Source organism: Quercus robur, chromosome 3 (assembly GCF_932294415.1).
Source record: "Quercus robur chromosome 3, dhQueRobu3.1, whole genome shotgun sequence".
NCBI lineage: Eukaryota > Viridiplantae > Streptophyta > Magnoliopsida > Fagales > Fagaceae > Quercus > Quercus robur.
Window position 1 is genome coordinate 22,040,351 of NC_065536.1, and position 25,618 is coordinate 22,065,968.

The following is a 25,618-nucleotide window of genomic DNA, read 5'->3' on the forward strand; positions in this document are numbered from 1 at the left end:
CTTTTTTGTCATAATTGACAAAGGGTACAAGAAGCTAGAACGCTTCACCCGAGAAATATAGAGATGATCAAGGGGGCACAAAGAATCCATAAAAATGCACGAATGTAATGAAACAAGATGTTATGGATGACAAGATAAAAGAAAGATGCAAAACATGTGAAAACAATGTACGTAAGAGGATCTCGATCGAGAAAAAGGTGTCGAGATGCTATCGAGCCAACCTCGATGGATCGAGAAGCTATTGAGAAGCTATCGAGGATCCAGGAACTTTCTCGATCGATCCACCTAGCTGTCGAGGAAGTGTCGAGATTGCGATAAGAAATAACATAAGAGCTCGACAGATAGTCAGGTGTCGAGATTGCTTAAAAATCAGTTTTTCAAGAAGGGAAAAACACAAATATGAATGCAATCAAGCATGCAACTTAACCAAGGATCCAATCAACATTTTAAACTCTCAAAACCATCTCTCAACAACAATTTTTAAGCACATGGATCCCAAAACACATGCACACACTAAACAAGTCTAACCAATTTTATATTTTAAAAACAAGTCAAGACAGTTTAGTGAGCATACATTAACACAGATAAACCTTGTGATGGCCAAATCACATTGTACCTGCACATATATCAAGAGTAGCAAAGAATATTGCGTGTTGTGTGTGAAAAATATCGCAAGATTGCATAAGTGTCAACATGTTATGACGATTTAAGATATGAGAAAATCACTTTAACTCACACACAATCATAATTGTTTGATGAGGATTATCACCTTCGAGGTATATCCTATAACTCCCACATCTCCTAGAATACACCCTTGCAATCATATTTAAAGCATTTTGATCTTTTTGCTTTTTATTTTTCTTTGCATATTTTTCTTTTTAAGTAAATCGTGCATGGGCATATAAGAGAGAGAAAAGAAATACCCAATTATGTTAAGCTAAACATCACAATTTCGCTATGCCTAAGCATACAGATGTTATATCATGATTAGCGGGTAACAGTGGTGAGATGGTTATTTATGCCTTTCTCTTAGGATTTTTTAGTCATTCTTGTCAAAAAGAGTGATACGAGTGTTAAGTACAAGAGATTACTTAATCTTACTCATCACAAACAAGAGCTACAAAGCTCACTTGCTTAGTTGTGCATGGAGATGCTTATCTAAGTTACAAGAGATACAAAGTTTAGAAAACTTTGTTTCAATGGCCATCCGAGGTACACAAGTACCAATGTACATAAAACACACACTGTTTTTGTATTTTCTTATTTTTTGTTTTTTTTGTTTTGAAAAACAAACAAAATAAAAACTAAACAACCAAACAAAAACAGACAAACAATATGAAAGTATGAAAGAAAGATGCATATGCATGAAAGCATGAAAGAAAGGTGCAGATGCATGAAAGCATGATTTCAAAATCAGATAAGAAATCAAGCAAAGAGAGTCCTACTTTAGATAGAAAGAATTAAAGCATAGGACAGATAAAAAAGACAATTAAGTCTTAGGCTTCTTTCTCACCCACACAGCACGAGTCTTTGGCCGTGAAGATGAAAATGCATGTGTCCTAGTATGTCTACTAAAGGACATAGAAGAATTAAAATTCTCCTGAAATTGAGTTAAAAAGCTCAAGACTTTTAATAACTCTCCAAACAAAGGTGTAGGTCCTTAAGAGGAAACCTGTGATCATTTGGACACTTGCTTTTGAGGATACAACTTAAAGCAATTAGGAGGAATGTGTCCAAAAACACCACAATGATAACAAACATTAGGTCTAACAAAGGATTTAGAATTAGTCAAATCAGTTTTGGATTTCATACCTTTATTACCTTTCTTAGATTAGGGCACAAAGACAGTCCTTGATCAAGAAGCCATGGAAGAGAAGGGGCCAGAGGAGACAACATATCCTAAGTCAGTCTTATCAGAACTAGGCTTTTGAGCACTCAAAACCTCATCAAGCTTTGCACTAGACATCCTCTCTATTTGAGTTCTAGCTTGACTAAGCAACCTCAAGATTCTTGACCTTCTCTACTAATGAGGTGTTCTCCACAACAAAAGTCTCAACTAACCTTGTAGTCTCATCTAGTTTGACAAACAAATCAACTTTCTCAGTTTTTACCTCATTAAGCTATTTTCTACAAAGATGAGAAGTTTTTTCAGATTTATGAATTCAGTGCATAGCTTATCATAGGCTTCCTGAAGGGTCAATTTCTTGGGTACTTCTTCATCAGAAGAATCCTTACTATCATAGCACTCTCCACAATCACCTTATCGGTTGTGGCAGCAAAAGCCATAATGTGACTACATTCATCCACATACTCATCAGAAGAGACATTCTTAATATCACTCCAAGTAGCAACCAACTCTTTATCTTTTGACTCCTTGATCTTTTCCTTCATAAGGTAGTTTGGGCACTCTATTCTCATATGACCAAAACCTTTGCACTCATGGCACTGGATGAGGGGTTTCTCACTCTTACCCTTCCTAGAGGATTTAGATTTCCTAGGAGGTTTGCCCTTATCCTTTTTGCTGAACTGAAGAAGCTTGATAATCTCATCAGTTATGAAGGTTAGATCCTCATCCTCATCATCATATTCATCTTCATCTTCATCTTCACTTTCATCTTCATCTTCAGAGTCCTCAATCTCTTTCTCTATACCCTTAAGAGCCAAGTTTTTACTCTTTCCACATTTTCCCATTGAGCCTAATCCCATCTCATAGGTTTGAAGGTTCCCTACAAGCTCAGTCAAAGGAAGTTGATCAATATCCTTCACTTCCTCTATGGCAGTGATCTTGGCATGGAATCTTTTAGGTAAAGACCTAAGGATTTTTCTAATAATTTTGGATTTTACAATACATTCTCCAAGGTTGAAGGCAGAATTCACAATATCCTTGAGTTTGGCATAGAACTCATCAAAGATCTCATCCTCCTCCATCCTTATTTCTTCAAAACTACTAATGAGTCTTTGAAGCTTCACAGTCTTTACTGCCTTGGTACCTTCATAGGTGGTATCAAGAATGGTCCATGCTTCCTTGGTAACTTTCATGGATGATATTTTCTTGAATTCCTTATTGGTCACCCCACAAAACAAAGCATTCAAGGCCCTACTGTTGAAATTCGCTGCTATGATTATTGCATCATCCCAATCCACCGGCGCTTCCTTTGGCTTAATCCAACCAACTTCAATAGCTTGCCATACTTGTTCACCTAGAGCCTGCAAAAAGACTTTCATACGAACTTTCCAGTACGTATAATTAGTGCCATCAAATAAAGGAGAAATCAAAAGAGATTGTCCACGATCCATGACAATAGGGGTCAAGGATCACACTCAGGAAATTAATCCAATCAGAGTGTACCCACTATGATACCACTTTTTGGAAAATTTAGACTCTGGTTAATAGAATTAACAAGTTTTAGACACAATTTGTTAATTAGATTTATTGTGAATAAAACTTGTTAAAACAAACAAATATCGATATCATGTCAAAATCATGCAGCGGAAAAAATAAATAAGACAAGATATGATGACCCAAGAAAACCAATGAAACAAACTAGTTTCACAGTAAAAAACCTAGGGGGAAACCTTCCCGAAAAGCAATCCACTATAGTAAAGAGAAGTTTCAAATCTAGTATAAAACTTTTGTCCCTAGACTCTACTATCCTTATAGATGAACTTATAGCAGAAACCTTCTACCGCTTCAGAACCTCTGAACTCTTTAATATATGAACGCCACCCTTTTTATGCACGGATCCCATTACATGACTAACTCCTTTGCATGAATGTCAGCACGTGACTCACTCATCAACTTGAAGAAGATGTTGGCTGCAAAGTTCTTCACTTCATCAACAATGAAGATCAAGAAGCACTTGGTTACAAAACCCTAAGGCACAAAGACGCAGTAGCTTCTTTTAGAGAGAATAAGGCATCGGTCACCTTTTGCATATGTTCTCCTTGTATTCTCTTATGTGACGGCCTCTAAAATAAGCCTTATATATGTCTAGGGTTGTGAGAGAAGAAACCCTACACAAATACAAAAGCATGGGTTGAAAATTATATCTAAAAATTTGAATTCCCATAACCTCAATAGATACCTCGATAGATAGTATCTGTCAAGCCTCATTAAACCTCGATAGATAGTTATCTGTTGAGCAGCTATCGACCTATCTGTCCAGCTTTAGTGAACAACTTTTCTTCACTTGTTTGTTGGTCCAATCTTTATGGCTTTAATACTAGACTTAAACAACATGTTTCTTGAAGTATTAAACACATCCTAGATGTACCCAAATACAAGTAAAATGGGTTTTGTCAAAAGATTAGCCAATTACATAAAATAGTGACATATGTTCCTAAAAAGTGAATCACATATGTCCTAATAGCAATGAAGGCTCTGATTGCGCCTCAAGGAGTCTCCACTCATTTTGTTCAACCATTTGAAGTATGACTCGTTCTTGATCTTCTCCAAAACTTGATGCACCGATTCTCGGAACATAGTGTTTACCACTTGAGGAGCTGTAAGCTCAGATTGCCTATCAAAATCCCTCTGGGGTCTGTTATTGTTGTAGCGGCCCAACCTGAAATCCCTCATATCCTGAGGGATAACCTTACCCTTTCCCTTCTCTTGTTGTTGGTCCTCCTCAACCCTTTTATACTTATTAATCTGATCTATGAGTTGGCGTACACTGGTAACAGGTTTCCCAGTCAAAGACTTCCTCAAGCCATGCTTGGTAGGTAGGACGACCTTGAAAGTCCTAATGGCCACGTTGTCAAAGTCAGCATCTATCTTATTAAACATCTCTTAGTATCTATCCGAATATGTTTTTAGGGTCTCCCCTTCTCTCATGAACAGGGACAGCAAGGAATCTAAGGGTCGAGGAACCCTGCTGCATGTGATAAATTGGGATCGAAACACTTGAGTGAGTTTCTTAAAGGAATCAATGGAACCTGCACCCAGACCATCGAACCACCTTATCACCACAGGCCCCAAGCTAGATGGGAATACTTTGCACATCAAGGCCTCGTTCTTGGAGTGCACAGCCATTCTTTGATTGAAGTGGCTAACATGCTCCACAGGGTCTGTTCGACCATTGTACATGATGAATGTGGGCTGATTGAACCGTTGAGGAAGACTTCCTCCCTCAATCCTGCGTGTAAAAGGTGATTTGGAAATTTGGTTGAGTGCTCTACTTATAGCATCATTTCCCAGGCCTCTCGAAGATGAATTTCAGTTTTTGCGCTCATGGTGGTAGTCTTCATCATACGAGAAAGACTCACTAGGAGGAGTCTTTGATCTACGCCTATAGCTACCATCCTCTTCCTTGTCGGAAGAGAAGTCAGAATTGGAGGGAGCTCGCTTTTGCCGTTCATGGCGTAAGCTTCTCTTCAAGCGATCAATCTCCAGCTGCATGGCTTTGGTATTTTTCTCATGAGAGAGGTGGCTACCACCCTGAGAATGACTCCTACTAGTATGGGTAGTATGCACACTCCCCTCTCAGTCCTTTCTTTGTTCAAGATCACGGAAGTGATCTTGACGCTGAGACCCTGTAGATTCTGCTTGGTTTGGACCTGAATCTACCATTGTTGAACGTTAGACTCAATACAACCCCAATAATTCCCATAGACGGCGCCAATTGTAAGAACCAAATTTGGCTTCCTAACCCAAAAGGTGGATGGACTTAAGCCCAAAAAACCCAAAACAATGAATTTCTAGAGAGTGGGTTGGAAAACTGGGCTTTAATGAATCAGACAATAAATAGGGTAGATCTTGATGATAAGAGAATGAAGATAGACAAGCTTTGACTAAAGAAAATCGTTCTCGGCAAAGTCCAAGAGGATTAGTTCTTAGGTATTACTATCAAGTTAGGTTACAAATGCAATTCTTGATTTCTACAGTCTTTTTCCTTTTCTTTTTCAATTCCCACCTTTCTCAGGGGTTCCTTACCTTATATATCTCCCCTTCAATGATCTTGACCCTCCATTTATTGATCATCCAGGCCACTCCTTGAGTACTTGTCCTATCGGACACCCCCTTTGACCCTCTGTGAGTTGGGGTAGCCAAGACAGCACTGTTCAGGGGTCTTCTCCATATAAATGAGGCCAAAAAGTTTGCTACAGAGCATACAATGCTGTGGCAACAGCTTTTTCTTAGATATTTCCTAGTTCTCATTCTTCCAGTACGTTCATAATGCACGTCCCTATCAGTGGAATTTCTTGGAAGGTCACTTTGAGCGATAAGATATACACTTGATCTGTGCTTCGTTTATCCAAGGAGACACTCCTCCTCGGATCACCTTTCACAACCTTTCCATTTGCATGTTACTTATAGGACTCTGAGTTTTACACCTTCACTACTGTTTATTCGTCCTCGGACCAACGTCCTAGGCCAAGGCCCAAGGCCTAATATACAATTTTGGGCCCTTATCCCTACATGTTACAACTTACAAACCTATTTTACTGAAAAAAATGAAAACAAAAAAAAAAAAACAATAAAAACTACTATATATTTTTAGTTATTGGGCTCAAGAAGCCATGGTCGAATCTCATAAATTTACACTAGCCCATAATAACTCAACATGCTTATAAATTGGACGATAGGCATCAATACATTGATTTTATATAATTCATTTGATATATACACATATTGTACGATTCATGAACATCCATCATGCACCCTATTGTCTATTAATTTCAATCAACCATACACCGAAAAAAGATATTAGTAGGAGAACTATCACAAGATAAATACGATCAGGAGCGGAGCTATCTACATGGTTGCCAAAATTTTTGAAATTTTTCCTAGTATATATATAATTATTTTAACATTTTTCAAATTTAGCCTGCAAAAATAAGAGTTGGCCTTTCCAAATATTTGAATTAGTCCAATGATGCTCTTAAAAAAATAATTGGTCTAATAGTATTAGAGATATAATTTTATTTTTCTCAATTTTATTTTTATTGTAAAATGTATTCTTATATCTGTTAAATATTTGATAAAATTTGGTATCAAACATGTTTGAATCTATTTTTATTCAACTCGTTATGGGGCGATTAACAAGTCATTGACTCATTAAAAAAATCTTGTGACTAAAACTACACATGAAATGTCTCTTTATTTGTCACATAATGAGTTAGAGTAATATAGCTTCAAATATATTTAGAGCATCTCCTATAGGCTCTCCAAAGCCAACTATGGAGAGCAAACACACAAAAAAACCCCTCCAATAGCCTCTCCATCGCCAAAATTTTTTTTAGATTTGCTACAGTAGCTCTCCAGGCATGGAGAGCACTGCAGTAATTACTGTAGCTCCTCTAAACAATATCCTCCCTTAAAATGTTATCCGGTTGAATAAAAAATTACTTTTTCCTCTTTCCTCCCTTTCTCTTTCTTCCTCGCTCTCTTTCTCTCTTCTTTATCTCAATAGCTACAAAACGCAAAATACAACCCAAACACGAAAATAATTTTTCTCATAAACCAAATGAAATCAGAAAAAAAAAAAAAAAAAAAAGAAAAAAAAAGAAAAAAAAAAGAGAGAGACCTGTTCATGAGCAAAAGAATTAATTCAGTCTCAATAATCACAACCGATTAAAATATTTAATTTTCACTTAATAATCACAATGGTAACAACAGAACTATTCTTGATCTTTTCTCTCAAACATCTCTAAACTTAGTCTCAATCAAACATTTACAACGGCTACAAACACAACAATCATTTCTCTTAAACATCTCTAAACTCAAGCATAATCAAAATACAAACTCAAATACACAATCTTAAAATTAATCAAATCATAACAAAAAAGAAAAAAAAAAAAGAGACAGAAGCCATCTGACCCACGGTGGAGCAAGCAAGCAACCCACGGTGGAGCAAAAAAGAGACAACGCCTTCCTGTGTCCTTCAATCAACGGTGGAGCAAGCAATTGCTTGTTCTTAATTTCTCTGTTTCTTATCACTGTAGAGAGTGTTCTAGAATCAAGTAGAAATAGAAAAAGTAAAAAAAAAAAAAAAAAAAAAAAAAAAAAAAAAGGGAGCTAGAGAAAGAAAGAGAGAGCTGGAGAAAGTGAAAGTGAGATTTGGAATGAACTAGAAAAAGAAAAAGAAGGGTAGATAGAGATGGGAGTGGGATAGGTTTGTGGTGGAGAAAAAACCAAGAGAAAAAAAAAAGAAAAAGAAACGTATGGATGTAATTAAGTTTGGAAAAATAATATAAAAAATAAGAAATGGCAATTAAAAAATGCTACCACAATATTTTCACAATAAATTTTAAGTAATAGATTGTTATTAGCTAATATTGGTGAGTAAAAAAATAATTTCAGTGGTGGGTTCAAATTAGAATTAGTAACAACTTTCCACATAAGATTTTGATGTGATTCTTGTGAAAGTATTACGAAAAATATTGTGGATATAACATTTTTCATTGAAAAATATAATTGTTGGGAATGAATATAGGAAGAATAAATGATGATAAAAAAAGAATAAAGAATGAATGAAGAAATAATATTTAAATGAGATGAAGAAAATGATAGAGAGTCTGTTGGAAAGTGTATTTGAAAAAGTAAGTAGGCAAAAGGTAAAATGAACTGTTTACTCTCCAAACAGTACAAAAATTTGAAGAGACTGCTGGAGATGCTCTTAGAGCCTAACTTATTCCTCTAAGTTTTGAATCATTCAAGTTTTTGAAAATTTCATTAGTTCAATTGAAATATTTTTTACTTACTTTAGTAAATAATTTGACAATTTGTATTGAAAATTAAACTTTTTAAGAATTTCATTATGAAAATGGTAAAAAAAATTAATTTTATTTGAAAGATCGCCATTAAACATAATTTTGATTGAAAATACTAAATTTTTTAAAAAAAAATTATGAGTGTGTGTATATATATAACTTATCAAATAAATAAAAAAGTGTGTGTATATATATACATATTTGTGGGGGGTTGTCTTGATAAGTATATTAGTGCTGCAACTTGACTTCTCCAAACAAAATTCCTTGCTCCGCCGATGAATACAATGTATAAAATCGGATACCTATGACAAATTATAACCAAAATGAGAATATGGTCCTAAATATTTAAAAATACAAAAAAAAGAAACAAAAAGAAAAGGCGTCGCATAACTTAAATAAAGCACATGTTCAACACGTGAATGAATTGGAGTCTGTTAACAGTTAGGACACGTATTTTATTTTCATTGGCCAAGCTTGTAACCTCACACAGTAGTTAGTTTTTCTGTTTCTTTGATTTACGCTTTCCCGCCCATTTTCTGGGCTTGTGTCTGCTATTCAATATAAAGACTTGAATTTATTTCTTATGCTCTCAGATTCTCTTATCCTCTTCAATAATAATTTTATTATTTATTTAGAGAGCTTGTGAATCTTAATACCAAGGCAGCAAAAACTCAGCTGATCAACTTAAAGTCCTGTACACACTACGCTAACTTGACCTCAATGGAGTATGTTTCAAATTAAAAAATTAATTAAAAAAATATATAATATCAAGTGCTTAATAATTAATATTCCAAGAGTTAGCATCTCACTTATTGAAACACATTTACCCAATAAGTTATTTCATTAATAGATGTATTTTAGTTTCGAATTAGTCACAAATTATAGAGTTGAGTTAATACTCGCATTGAAGGCTAGGGATATCTTTCTTATTCTCAATTGTTTTTATTGTTGTTTCAAAATGTTTTAATTTTTTTTTTTTTTTGAGTAACTTTGAAATTACATTTTTTCAAAGAATTGTAAAATTATAACTAATGTCTTGGTATAATAAAAAACAATTATCATAGAATGGAACTCATTAATAATTGTAAAATTATAATTAGTGCAACTCATTATAATTTGTTAAAATTCACATTTAATTAAAAAATATTGAGTGATGTTGTTGTGAAAATACACCCCCTAAATGCAAGATTAAAGAAAAGAGAAGAAAAATAGACGCAAGAAATTTACATAGTTCGACAATATGCTTATATCCACAGGCGACGATAGATAAAGTTCCACAATAAAATAAGGAAATTACAATAATAGCACAATAACACTCTTACAAGACCCAAGCCCCAAATACACCCTTTGGCTCTCTCACACAAAGAATAGAGCACCCTATTGTATTTGCACTAGTCTTGTAGCACTACACTTTCTCACACACAATACAATTCAAACAATAGCCACATAATATATAAACAAAAACCTCATCACTATTTGAGGACTAAGGACCTAGGGTTTGTGTTTGAGAGAGAGAGAGAGAGAGAGAGAGAGATGATGGCAAATAAATGGTGACAGCAAGGTGATGACTTGCTACAATGGTGGCTGCATGAGTCGCTGTGAGGGTCATGAGGGGTGAGGTAAGAGAAGAAAGAGAGATTGATTTTTTTTTTTTTGATAAAATGAGAGAGAGTGCTATTTGGTAAAGTTAAGAGGCTGGGAGTATTGAAATTTGAAATTTTGTCAGACTCTACAGTGACGAAAATGTTCCATCAACTAATGTCATTTTTCATCACCATAAACTTCCTTTTTGCGCGTGCTCAACATTTTAGTGTGGCACCTAATTTTTTTGGACTTATTGGTGACGAATTTAGCTTTTCGTCACCAATGATACTAATCTTTTTTTCTTTTTTCTTTGTTTAAATACATATTTGGTGAAGGTTTTAGTGTTTTGTCACCTATTGTCTCTATTTAGTGACGAAAATAGTTGTCACCCTAGAGCTCCATTTTTTGTGACGAAATATTTTGTCACAATACCCTCCTACCACATTTTGTGCTCAAAAATAATATTGGCGTAAGAATCTTTTGAGACATATGGTAATGAAAATTTCATTTCGTCACTAATTTAATTCCTTTTTCCATGTTAGGTGACAAAATATAAATTTTGTCACTGAATGTTCATATTTGGTGACGAAGTAAATTTTCCTCACTAGATTTTGTCACCATACGCCTTGTTTGTTGTAGTTACTTTGGACAGCCAAACCCCACACCTTCTTCCAAACATCTTGACCATCATCCTGTACTTTGAGATACAAAGCTTCATTCTCTTGAGTTAAAAAAATTTTTAGCCTGATTTGACGGTGAATACACCAGACTAAGTAAAAGGCCATACAAGTCTATCTTCTATTGGTCTTTGACACAATAATGGAATGGATTGGATCGATAGCACCTCATGAGGTTGAAATAATTTATTTAAGAGATATATTTACATCCTAGAGTTTGGTTATCGGATTGAGGAAACTAACTTGTGCAACTGCAAATTCTTGAATCACAGGAGATTGAATTTTTGATTGTGTAGTTGAAGGTAACCACGGGTCAAACCATAAACTAATAGCATCACCTGTACCTACTCTCCATCTAAGACCTCTCCTCGATACGTCTCTACCTTTCAATATACTTTTCTAAGCATACGAATCTTGTGATGGATCTGGGACTTCCATGATCGAGCAATGTGGAAAGTGTTGGGCTTTGTGGAGCCTAGTTGTGTTTGATCTGGATTATGACCTAATCCGAAATAATGTTGTTACGGTTTTTAATGAGAGATTTTCTGAGACTTTGGCCCGTTTTTGTAGTCCATTGTGAATCCTGTGCGCAGGATATAAAAACTATTGTTTTGGAGATTTAGGGTTTTTTTTATGTCATTTTGAGAGAGAGAAAACTGTACTGTCGCATTCTGTATTTTTCCCTGAGAATAGTGAAATCCCTGCAACTCCGTAGATGTAGGCAAATTGCTAAACCACGTAAATACTATCTTGTGTGTGATTATTTTTCTTTGGCGTATATTTTCTCCATTTTTACATTTCATAGTTTTAGGGAATTTTGAATATATTCCCATTAGAAAAACTTAGCCTTGAACACATGGTAAAAAAATGAATCTTTATCATGTAGAAGTCTCCAAGTTTGCTTGGCTAAATGAGCACCGTTGAACAGTGCCAAATCTTTAAATCCCATGCCACCTTCAGCCTTTAGTATGCATAATACCTCCCATTTAACCCAATGTATTTTCTTGCAGTCACCTCTTTGCCCCTACTAAAACTTTCTAATCATGCTCTCAATTTCATAACACAACCCTAGAGGTAATTTAAAATAGTTCATGGCGTATAGGTGGGAATGACTTGGACTACTACTTTGATTAAAACTTTCCTGCCTGCCCGAGAAAGTAATTTTTCCTCCCAACCCTGTAAAATTGAGAGCAAATTTGATAATTGCTAATTCACACTTTCAATTGTACAAACCAAAAAGCTCTTACTACATCTAGTGCATTCCACACAACTACTGTTGTACATTTATACCAAGTAGAGCATCCCTAGAACCTAGCCGAATGAAACCTCCCTAATAGGCTCACCAGGTTGTTTAAGCAATGCCTCCCCTAACATTTGGCTAAATGGAGTCTCCCTAATAAGTTCACCCTTTCATACTTGTTAAGTAAGTTAAGCTGAGCCTCCATGGCACCTCGTCGAGCGACCTCCCTAACAAGTTCACACTTTCATGCTTTCCAAGTAGGTTAAGCAAACCTGGCCTAACCCCTAATCGAAAGGAGCCTTGCTAATAGGCTCACTTTTTCATGCTTTCCATGTAGGTCCAGCAGAGCTTCCCTTAATAGGCCCTCCCTTTCATGTTTACCAGGTAGTTTGACGAAAACCTCCCTAACAACTAGTAGAATGGAGCCTCCCTATCAAGCACTCCCTTTCATGCTTATCAAGTAGGTCGAGCAAAACCTCCCGAACAAACTCACTATTTCATGCTTGCCAGGTAGATTAAGTTAAGCCATCCTAATACCTAGCTGAATGAAGCCTCCCTAATAGGCTTACCCTTTCATGCTTATTATGGTAGGTAGAGTAAAGCCTCCTTATCACCTGGCCAAATAAAGCCTTCTTAGAGCAATTGCATTAGTGTGTCTATAATAGAAAAAGTGCTCAAATTTACATATTTTTGTCCCAAAACAGACCATATCAGTGGGTGTACAAGTGTGTATATTTACACATTTGCTACAGTAACCGTGTAAATATAAATGTATAGTTACTGTAGCTTTGCAAATCAATATTTTATTTTAGTTTCTCTCTCATCGGTTAAAGCCCTCTCTTCTTCTTCTTCTTCTTCTTCATTTCTCTCTCTCTCTCTCTCTCTCTCTCTCTCCATCTAAAAAGCACAACCGATCAAACATCCACCCACCACCACAACCTAGCACCACCCCCACCACCACCACCACCACCATTACAACACATAATAATCCAACCAAAAAATCAATGGAAAATTAAACCAAAAATCAACAGAAAATCGAACCCAAAATCAATAGAAAATCAAACCAAAACCACGCAAAAGCTGTTGTCGCCGCCGCTACTATGGAAGCTTGGGTGGAGTGTTTGCCACTGCCCTGAGAGAGACTGAAGATTTGGACCACTATTTGTGGCAGTGCTATTGTTAATCTTTGCTACTACTGGTGGTGGTGAAGGCTTTGGGGCTCCTGGCCTTGGACAGAGCTTAAGGCGAGCTTTGGCTATGGAGGATTGTGAGAGACAGAGTTTTAGAGTTAGATAGGAGATGGTTGGGCTGTGGAGAAGAGAGAATATTGCTCTAAAAAATGAGAAAAATAGAGACAAAGATGATTTGATGGATATAGTGTGTGGTGGATATAGTTAGAGAGACCATGTGGTATATATAGTAGGTAGTGGGTAGGTGGGTAAGTTAAATAATAAAATAATAATAAAAAATGATTATTTAAAGAAAACATAGCATATAATAGATGATCTGATATAGGTGTTTTTGCAAATTACTTGTGTAAAATGGAAAAAGTAAGTCCTTAGTGTAAAATAGGCAGAAAATTTTAGACAAACTGATGTAAATGCTCTTAACATGCTTACCCTTTCATGGTTGCTACTTGCTAGTTTGATTGAGCAGAGCGTCTCTATGAAGCCAAAATTTTCATTTTTCCCAAATACAACTTCATTTTCCACTTCCCTTTCTCGACTCGTGCAAGTGAAAGTTGGGGAGCTAATATACATGGCACTGATGGCAGCCCCTTAGGCCAACTTATAGAGTGATGTACTAAAGCCTATACCCTTTCAATTATAAAGACCCCATAATTTCCCTCCTAATTCTCCTTGTAACTGTACACCAAAGAAAGATGGCTCCTACTTTCCAGATTATTTCTACAAAATAAACATGTTGAGTCACCCTTATGACCCCATTAATCGTAGTTACTTATCCCAAGCTGTCAAGTTATTTGCAAGGATCACGTTTACGATAAATAAGTTTATTTCATTGTTTTGTTAGATTATGCTTTGTATACAATTGTTATGAAAAAAAAAAAAAACATCCTTCATAGTATGAATTATAATCTATAATTAATTTGATTTTAAATATATTCATCTTTTTCGGTGATGTTTAAGATTATCGGGTGATTTCATTATTAATTTTTCTTCCAAGTAACAAAATGTGAATAAAAAATAAGTGAAAATCTTACTAATGTACATGAAAATATCTCATATAAAGTTTGAGGAAATTCAGAATCGCATTGAAGCTATAGAGAATTGGCATAATAGTAATCTTGCAAAATCATTTGAGATGAAGAAGAAGAATATATATATTTATGGAAGAGAAAATATTATTAGAAACCAACAAAAAAAAAAGAAAAAAGAAACAAAAAGATAAGCAAGCCTAACTAACTGGCTAAACATCCTCGACGATTACATTTACAAAAGAAGAAGGGCGCCATGCCCAAAGTCAAAGACACCTGAGACAGGATTTTCTGAAGACCATTGGGCCAACAAGTGAGCGGCCTTATTTGCTACTCTATTTTAATCCATGCAACCTCTTAACCAATAAAATTTGCCTTCAAGGCTTTTGCATCAGCAACAAAATTAACTAAAAACCATGCAACATAATTCATTGCCATCAAGAATATAATTCATTACATAAATTAAATTGATTACATTCATATTTCATACATCGTATTTAAAGGCAATTATTCAAGCTTGAGGACCACTGTCTTGGTAAACAACTTCTGCTTGCTGATATAGCCATTTGCATGCAACTAACCACACTACGAACAACCATAAAACTGATGACTAACTGCTCGTGTTTGGATTGTTTTGAGATTTGATGATCTGTGGCTGAGCTTGAACTAAGGTTTTATTTTACTGAGCTGGAGCTGAGGTGTATGCTATCAAAGTTATCACCTTAGGCCTGGAAATTATTTCAAGCCAGTCTTGTTGAAACATATCTTTTCACCTTCCTGGTTTCCATCTCCACTCATTACCTTGTAACAGACTAGAAATTGGCATCCACGTTGCTAGTATATAAACCTAAAAGTATTTTGAGCTACATCATATATAAACCTAAAAGTATTTTGAGCTATTCATCAACACATGCATGCTAACTTTAGTTAACCCTTAACAATGTGACTCTCTCTCTCTCTCTCTCTCTCTCTCTCTCTGCAGAATTTGTGGAAAAAATTTCAAAACAATTTCCAGATGCAATTTGGGAAGCGGATAATGACTTTGGCTGGACTCCTCTTCATTATGCTGCACTCTTCAACGATAAAGAACTTGTCAAACTATTCTTAAAAAATTCCCCTTCTCCCAATAATGGCATAAATGACAAATTGGATTCCCTTGTTTCCAAAGAAGACAAAGAAGGCATGCTTGCTCTTCACATTTCAGCTAAGGAAGGAAGTGTTCAGGTACTAAAAATACTCTTTGACTATGAAAAAAAGAAAGGCAAAGAAATATATCCAAATAATCTTAACAAGGTGGACAGAAGAAAAAGGACAGCTCTTCATCTTGCTGTGTTAAGTGGAAAGAGAAAAGCAGTGAAAATTTTCTTACAAGATGAAATCAAGCAAGATAAAAATGGAAACAAGAATCCCGTAGATAGAGACAGAAACATGCATCTCATAAATGTGCAAGATAAAGACGGAAACACGCCTTTGCATCTAGCTGCCATTAATGGGCATTATGGAATATTAATGATGCTGGCATTTCACCCGCGAATCGACCGGATGGCTATGAACAACAAAGGGATGAGTGCTGCTGACATTATTCTATCAGATGAGCAAGAAGGGAAGGTATGCCTCTTAAATCTAAAAACTAGTAGCACTAGAAAACTGCTGACATATTTTTTTTTTTTTTTTTTTTTTTTTTTTTTTTTTTTTAATGGGGAAGGGTTTTTTTTTTGTTTGAGAAAACACCCAAGGTGGGAAGGTTATTTATTCCAAATTTAAATTAGAAAAGTAAACGTTAGAAAAACTAGTAGAACGGACTCCGTCAAGACAAGAAAAAGAGTAGAAACATTAACTCCTCTAGCAAGTTTATGAGTGTGGGCACAAGCGCCCGTGATGAGTGGAGGTTTTCCAATTATGGGAAGTATGTCTTGGCCTAGGGTGAACCATGGCAGAGAGTGTAAATAGAGTCACCACTTAGATCAAATTTAGGAACCATATATATAGCAACCTTATGGAATGACTAATCTTTACTAAAGCACGTGTCTAGAGTTTAGGTATGGGGATGAGAAAGTGTTAGGCACCCAATCCCACTCGACCTATGGCTTGGTCTCCATTCATTGTATTTCAAATCCTAATCTCATTGAAAAGTTTTCTAACATGTTATTCTAAACTCACACACACTCTAACATGCATCTAAAGAAATCAACATGCCATATCATCCCCAAACCTAGCAATCATCTATCATGGCATTAAACACATATCACCAAAGGTAGTAACATCACAAGGTAGCAAAATCAACAAGATATAAGCTAAACACACACGTTAAACCAAAACTCGTGGGATTAAACCAAGCATATTAAACAACTCATGCTCAAACACTCAAGTGCATGTTCATGCGATTTATGTAAGACTTACCTCACTGCATCACAGCACTTATGCATCAATGCATGTTCATATTCATATGCATGTTCATGACATTTAACCAACAAAAATCCTAATCACTCCTAAACAAAATTCAAGAAAAAACATGTGAAAAAACTGACCCAGGACTTAAACATATGAAAAACAGATTAAACAAAGCCTAAACACATGAAAGAAAACAAATAAAATAGCAAAGAAACAGAATCTGGGTTTTTGGGTACGAGTGTGTGTGCGCATCCCAGTTGTATGTGTCCACACACTTCAAGCATGCACATGCATGCATGAAGCATGTGCATGCATACACACCTAGAAACTCAAACCCACCAACTAGTGTGGAAAACAAAGAAAAACAAGATATCTAGCAACCTATCATGCTTCTAATATGAACACAACATAAACCTAAGCTAACACAAACATATCAAAGCAATAAAACATATAAATAAACAACAAAAAAGAAGAAAGTGAAGAGCTAAAGTTTGAACCTTTACCTTAACACAAGAACTCTCTAAAGCTTGATTTGACCATTGCCCTCAGTCAATATAATTAACAACAAAACCAAAATGTTAATAAGCTTTAGAACTCAAAGGCCAAGACCAAAATAGGTCCCAACCAATTAAGTAAAACTTCACTTGTGGATGTTTTGTATGAAAAACTCCCTCTTTTATTCACAATTTTCTAGTGAATCTTCTATATTTTGTCATCTCCTGAAAAAGTGCCTTTTATGGCTTTTGGTAGTGGTAAAAAAATGGTGTGGGGTGGCTCCTAAACAATGTGGGATTCAATTTACACAAATTTATGCCCAAAAAAGCTTTCTGTTTGTTTGTTTAGACCCCTTAAAAATTAGACCAGTTTAACTTAATGAATTAGCCAAGTAGTTAATTAAATTAATTATTCAAATCTAGGTTAAACTCATGCAATCATATTACCTTGTGCGGAAAAGTAAATAACACAACGATATGATGATCCATGAAAACCAATGAAACCAACCGTTTCAAGGTAAAAAACCTAGGGAGGATTTAACCTAGCTATCCTCAAGGTAAACAAATCCACCATAATAGAATGGAGGTTTACAATAGATTTAAACCCTAAATCTAAAGCTACCTCATGTAGAACTTATGAACACGACCATGTGCATCTTCGAATTTACGGACTCTTCTATCTTGAATCTGTTAAACACAAACACCTACGTTTGTGACTTTAAGATCCAACTCAAAGATTTAGCAACACAAGCTCTCCAGTTTGTGACTCCAAACCACCCTTGAAGATTTAAATCATCAGCTATGTATGATATTGTTGAACAACTTCAAATCTACTAGTTCTAATGGTATGAGAATGATTTCTGGTAGTGACTTTTAAAAAGAAAGGTACAATACCTTTTAGATCTCACAAGAGCACCTCCAAAGTCTTTCTAGAATACTAACATGTAGTTAGGGTTTTCCTTTTTATACTAGAAGTGTTTCACTTGAAACCCTAAACGTTTAAGCAAAGTTTGGGCTGGATTCTGCATAATGAAAATCTGCGATTTTCGATTCGTCAAGGCTTAAGTTTGATCAGTTGAACTCTTCAAAAATTGAATTCTTCTTTCTGCAACTGGAATGTTCTTGAAACTTGACTTAAAGAACTTCGAGCATTGTCTAATCAAACCTATAGACTTAGGAATCTATATGTAGACAAGTTTGTATTCACGATTTACCAATTGTTCTAAACTTTTAGAACCTAACAATCTACCCCTTTGGCAATCCGTGATAAAACTTACATACACAATGAAATGCTCAAATACAAGAACAGCTCTATTACAATAAAATGCCCAAATACATCACAAATCTCAATCCATGACTTTAGGCCTAAAAGTTGCTAGAAAAGGCAAAAGGTCTTTATCAGAATATACTTGTCTTTCCTAAAACACTCACAAGAGCACATTAACACGTGTGGAAATAAAGGCAAATAAACAACAAATAACAAATATGCAATCTAACTCTGCCCCTAAGTTAGATATATCAAAAACTTTTATTTTCTTCCCTTTTCAAAAACATATTCATCTCCCCCTAAAAAAATACAATTAAAAACCTTTTACCAAATTTCATTTCTCCCCCCTTTTGTCATGTATTGACAAAGATAATCCAATCAGAAGGTAGACAGAAAAAAAAAATTTAGGGGAACACAAAAGAATTCAGCTCTATGGAAGATAGAAGCAACTCTCCCTATGAAGAGCAACAACCCCCCCCCCCCCCCCCCCTCCTCCCCCAAGAACAACATAGGTTTTAAAAACAGTTTTCTCCCCCAATAAAAATAGGAAAAACAAAACAAATTTTGGGAAAAACATTTTTGGGGAAATTTTAGGTAGGGGGGAAAACTAAAAAGATACAAACCAAACTAAAAAAATAAGTTGAGGATACACATGAATACAAATATTCTCTCTTTCAATATATGCAAACTTGACACTATATGACCCATAAACAGATGCATGCAAACATTCCAGGCACAATCAGTTAAGAATATACAATATATATCTCAATGATATAAAAATTTAGCATGCACTATGTTTTCATGTGTCAAGAACTCAAATCAACTTCAAGAGTAGAGAATATATTTGCACATTTATTGTCCATCATATCTATTAAAAAAAATATTTCGAATTTTTAGCAGTTCACACATCAAGAAAAATAGCATATATTAAAATGTACAAAACTCAAAAATTAATCGATCAATTTTTAAATCAAGTTGAGTAGCCAATTTAGCAAAGTGTATGCGTGTTGTATGTGAAAACAATGAGAGATATGACTGCAAAAATGCAAGATAGATAAAAACAATGTAATGCAGGTGAATCCTATCACAAATGATAAATGAAAAGACTGATCGGTCAAGAAACTAAAAACTGAAAATTTTCTAGTTTTGATCGGACATTAATCGAATTAAGCAGAGAGTTTTGCTTTAAAACTAAAAAATTTCGATTGGTCGAGAACATCTTCGATCGTTTAAACAATGTAAATTTTAAATTTTATAAATTTGAAAATTTTATGTAGAAAAACAACTTTGAAAAAAGCAGTTTTTAAGACTCGATGTATATGAACATAATCCAAAAAAGTTTTAAAAACATGATACCTCTTAAATGCAGGTATCAAAATCAATCAAGAAGTTAAAACAAAAGTTTTAAACTTCCAAAACACATTTTTCTTCAATTTCCAACCAAAACAAAATTTACATTTACTCATCAAATCATATACAATTAAAGATGACCAGATTAGTCAACACACAATCATATGTACAGAATTTAGCAATGATTTGCATGTAGTGTGTGCAACTAGTAAGTGTACAAAGTACAAAAAATGTGATATGTAGATAGTAATTAAACAAATTTCTACATCATCAATCACATTGGTTTGAAAGTGACTATCACCAAAAGAGTTACATTATATAACTCTCACATCTCCTAGAAAACACACTTGCAATCATGTAAATTGAATTTTTTTTTTTTTTTTGCTTTTCTTTTTCTTTTTGAGGCAATATCATTTTCTTTTCTTTTCTTTTTCTTTTGAAAAATAACACCTCATTTAATCTTGTTGTGCAAGTGCTACACCTTACTGAGCGTGGCTTTTATAATTTGCACACAGGTGTTCATGATTGGCGAGTATTAGTGGTGAGATAATTATTTATGCCTTTCTCCTAGGAATTTCTAGTCCTTACGATCAAAATATGTGACATCAGAATCAAGATTGTTTGTTTATAGACTATAAACAACTCATACTACTAAGCACTATGTAGCACAAACTAGCAAAGTGGAGAAACTAGCTCATCAAAGCTAAACATGGTACACAGTTATGAAATGCAAATTTCATTGGCCAACCTTAATTACACATTAAGTGATGTGTAATACCAAAAAAAAAAAAATCTTTTTGGATTTTCAAAATTTTATGACAAAAAACAAAAAACACACATTATGCTAAATGAATAAAATGCAAAACAATGCATGATAGTGCTCAACTAAGCTATAGAGAGTACACAAACAAGAAATATCAATTTCTTAATTAACCCATGAGTATATGTACAAACTAGTACATACTCATACAAAATCATAAATAACTTATGCATTCAGTTATGCAACACATACTTTCTACATTTCTCCACAATGTCAAGTATGTTCTAAATTAAAAAAGCGATATTATAATTCATGTAATCCTCAAGAAAAAAAAAAAAAAAGACCCAAAATAATTTTTTTTTTCTTTTTGAAATTTATCAATTTTTTTGGATTTTTTTTAAATAATAAAAAAAAAACTAAAAACAATACAACCAAAAATAGAAGGAAAACATGTTCACAAATAATTAAAAGAATTAAATCAAGGACAAGTAAACGACACTCACCTAAGCGAATTTTTTCTCACCCATACAACACGAGTCTTTGGCTTTGTAGGTGAAGAACCATGAGAAGCAAAGTGTATTTGAGGGATTACATAATTCTTTTGAGAGAGACTGAAATCCTGCAATTTCCTTTCACAAGCCAACAAGCTTAAATTTTTCAAAAGCATATGAAACAATTTATCAAGACTTGTAGTAGGAGATATATCATCACATATCCTAAATTGAAACACAGAATGCTTAATTTTCAATTTATGACAGTTAGGACGAATGTGACCAGACACACCACAAAAGTGAAAAACAAAAAAAAATTTAGGAACATCAGTTTTCCTAACAGTAGATCTAGTCTCATATTTTGGTTTTTTTCTCAACAAAGAACAATTTGGTCTAATGTGACCAACAACACCACAAAGGTGATAGGTAGGCACAAAAACATATTTCTTATGTACTCTAACAAGATGTTTAGACATAGGTTTAGAAATTTCAGCATCTATATCAGAACTTTTACCTTTGTCTAACCTATTAAAATAAGCCTTTTCTTTATGATTCCTCTTGAAAGAAGGAATATAAATATTATCAGCTTTAGGCTTAAGAGAAATAGATACAGATCTGTTATCAACAAGAAGTTTGATATTAGTCAAATTTTCAAGTTTAGCTTCAGACTTAGCTAACTTTTATTCCATACTTTTCACCTTTTCATCTTGAGAGGAAAATTGATTTCTCAAAAATTCATTCTTTTTATTAGATTCATCTAATTTCACAATCAATTCCTCTTTTTCAAGATTAGCCAATTTTAACTATTCCTTGAATTTCTTATCAATTTTCATAGATTTAGTTAATTCCCTATGGAGAGTTTCACAAACATCAATAAGATCAACAGAAACAATAGCATCTTCTTTATTCAAATTTTCACAAATATAAGCTGAAAGACACTTAAAATTATCCATTACAGCAGGGATCAAGGATCTCACTCAGGACGTTAATCCAATTAGAGCCCACTCTGATACCACTTGTTTGTTTGTTTAAACCCCTTGAAAATCAAATCAGTTTAACCTAATAAATTAGCCAAGTAGTTACTTAGGTTAATTATTCAAATCTAGGTTAGACTCATGCAATCATATTACCTAGTGTGGAAAAGTAAACAACACAACGATATGATGACCCAAGCAAACCAATGAAACCAACTGTTTCAAGGTAAAAAACCTGGGAACGATTTAACCTGGCTATTCTCAAGGTAAACAAATCCACTATGATAGAATGGAAGTTTACAATAGATTTAAACCCTAAATCTAAAGCTACCTCATGTAGAACTTACTAACACGACCACATGCAGCTCCAAATTCATGGACTCTTCTATCTTGAATATGTTGAACACAAATATCCACATTTGTGACTTTGAGATCCCATTCAAAGATTTAGCAACACAAACTCTCCAACTTGTGACTCCAAGACCACCCTTGACTATTTAAATCATCAGCTATATATGATCTTGTTGTAGCAACTTCAAATCTACCAGTTTTAATGGTATGAGAATGATTTCTGGTAGTGATTTTGAAAGAGGAAGGCACAATACCTGTTAGATCTCACAAGAGCACCTCTAAATTCTTTCTAAAACACTAAAAAATAGTTAGGGTTTTCCTTTTATACTAGAAGTGTTTCACTTGAAACCCTAAACGTTTAAGCAGTGTTTAGGCTGGATTAGAATTCTGCATAATGAAAATCTATCAATCGAGGCTTAAGTTTGATTGATCAGACTCTTCAAAAATTGAATTCTTCTTTCTACAGCTTGAATGTTCTTGAAACTTGACTTGGAGAACCTTGAGCATTGTCTATTCAAACCTATAGACTAAGGAATCTATATTTAGACAAGTTTGTCCTTAAAATTTGCCAGTTATTCTAAACTTTTAGAACTTAACACTTTTCTTTCATAGTTTTTAGAACCCTAAATGCGTGCCCATACGTGGGGTATACATGCACATTATGTAAGTATGTGTACACATGGTATGCATCCGTATGTCTGTGTACACACACTTAGGGTTTCCTGCAGCTTTTCTTTTCCAAAATAAGTTTTATTTTCCAAAAATGACTTCTTAAGCCAAGATTTTATGAGATTGGGCCATAAATCAACCTTGGGCCTCAAAGTAATGTTATCACTGGGGAACAGTGGCTCGAGTCATAAGGGATACAAAATGAGGTGTTTTGAATAGGTGACATTATTATCTTGTCCACGAATATGAAAAAAATGAGAATTCATAAAGGAAGAAGACATAGACTTGATACCACTGATGATATGGCCAAACTAGATGAGGATAAGTCTTCATTATTTATAGCATTGATAAATATTTCTGAGTCTCCTTCACAGATCACATTTTCAAAGCCCAACTCTTTTGCAAAACAAATAGTTGTACGTGCTGTTAACACTTCCACAATCTCTACTGAAGTAGGCAATGGGATTAATTGTGTAAAAGTAGCCATAACTAGATTATAACTCACAGACTAGCATAATTACCATCTTTAAAAACCGTTGCATCAAAGTTAATCTTGACCCAATCTTTTCAAGGGGATGCCATTTGGTGAGATAGGGTAAAGATGGGCTTTTTGTTGGGCATGGACAAGATCTATGGAGTTTCTGCAAATTATCAAAGGCCAAAGGGCTGATTTTGTCAAGAGGGATTGCTAGTTCACCTACTCGATGTGATTATAGAAAAAAGATCAGTGAGAGAGCTTTCCTAAATAGAGAACTATATCACACCCAAGAAACTATTGCAATTCTTAGTAGCGTTAACCAACCATTTGAAATTTTGGGACCAAACCTTAGCCAGGGCAAGGCAAGACTGTAGAGCATGAAGAGTAGTTTCCTGATTCGAGCCACAGCATTGGAAAAGGGGGTCCAAGATGACCTTCCTTCTAACTAGGTTTGCATGAGATGGAAGGGAATCTAATACATCTCTCCAAAGTAAAATTTTAACTCTGTTAGGGACACTTAACTTCCAAACACCGTTCCATATCATTTTCATCAAACCATTGTTACAGGAACTCAGGTTCTCATTCTCCACAGCTTCCATTGGTAACTTGTAGCCCAATCTCACTAAGTATTCACCATCCAAGTTTTTAGGCCAAAACGGCTTATCATTGTTGTGAGAAAAACTTGGTGGATTCGCCTTGATCATGTTAGCTTCCTAGGGCATAAAGATATAATCAATTACCTCTTCACAAGGAGATTGGACAACACGCTCATTAATTAAGCTTTCGTATGGGCTGGACTTTTGTGCACATGGTGCACCCCAACAATCTCCACCTCCAGTCCACCAATTGGAGGAGATCTTCAATCTAGCTCTTCAATTCAAATCCATGTAAGTCAAGCCAACACAAGGCTCGACCTTCTTTAATATCTTCACCAACACTCTGACAACCTCATCAAAATCAATACCTTTCGTTCTCAAAGAATTAATCTCATCTCGGATATTCCTAATCCAATCCCTTGGCTCCCCCTAATCAGATGCCCAAATATTCTTGACACTAACAACTTGACATTCTCTAGTAGTCCTTTTCTTATAAGGTTCAACAATCTCTAGTGGAGGATATTGCTCCCCTTGCTCAAGACCTCTAGGATCTTTCACTTCATCATCATCCCATGTAGCCTTAGCATCCTTATATTCTTCATCACCTATTACTTCCTCATGTGAAGCACTATTAGCCAATGAGAATTTCACCCTCTTGGTATCAACACCATTAATCCCAACTCTCAACTATGGAATCTTCTCAAAATCTTTAATCTTATTGAACTTCTTCTTACAGATTTTCAAATGAGTCCTGTACATATTGCAACAAGAATGTCCTCTTGCAACAACTAATGAACCTTTAGTAAGTTTCCATCTTTCGTTGCTAAGGTGGTTACAATAACTTGCTTGATCTATAGGCATTGTAGAAAACACATTCATCCTTACATCTAGAACAGGTCGCACATCCTTCAACATCATGGTGCTACCAACATTGGTTTTGATATTCACACATCACCAATTTCCACAATTTTTGAATGGAATTACCCATCTTCAAAGAACCAAAGTCCCCTGCTTTGCACATGGTGAACAACCATTTTGTAGGTATAACATGGTGGGAAGCTACCAAACCAACAACCCACACAATATTATTATTAACAACATGCTCTTCAATAGAGAGCACCATAATGTCCTCAGCAATCACAATAACTGTAGTATTTTTCTCACTGTCATTTTTTTCATCTTTACGTTTGCTTTGGTCTTTATTCCAATGCCAACAATTTCTTCTTTTGTGGTCCTTTTTCCCAAAATAAAAGTATTATCTAGTTTCCTTAAACTAAGATCTATCTCTTGATTGTGACCTATCATTGAAATTAAATTGATCATTAGGTCTCTTCTACAATTCTACCTTTGCTCTTGTTCTCTATGACAA

At 34.8% G+C, this 25,618-nt stretch overlaps 1 protein-coding gene across 3 annotated transcripts in view; it reads left to right on the top strand.

Moving 5' to 3' along the window:
• LOC126717484 (ankyrin repeat-containing protein ITN1-like) overlaps positions 1–25,618 on the top strand; it is a 77,220-nt gene that overhangs the window by 44,829 nt on the left and 6,773 nt on the right. For all 3 annotated transcript variants that reach the window (XM_050419229.1, XM_050419227.1, XM_050419226.1), the window contains one exon: positions 15,411–16,036. In XM_050419229.1, the coding sequence (XP_050275186.1) occupies positions 15,411–16,036 (626 nt within the window). The remainder of the gene's footprint in view (positions 1–15,410; positions 16,037–25,618) is intronic.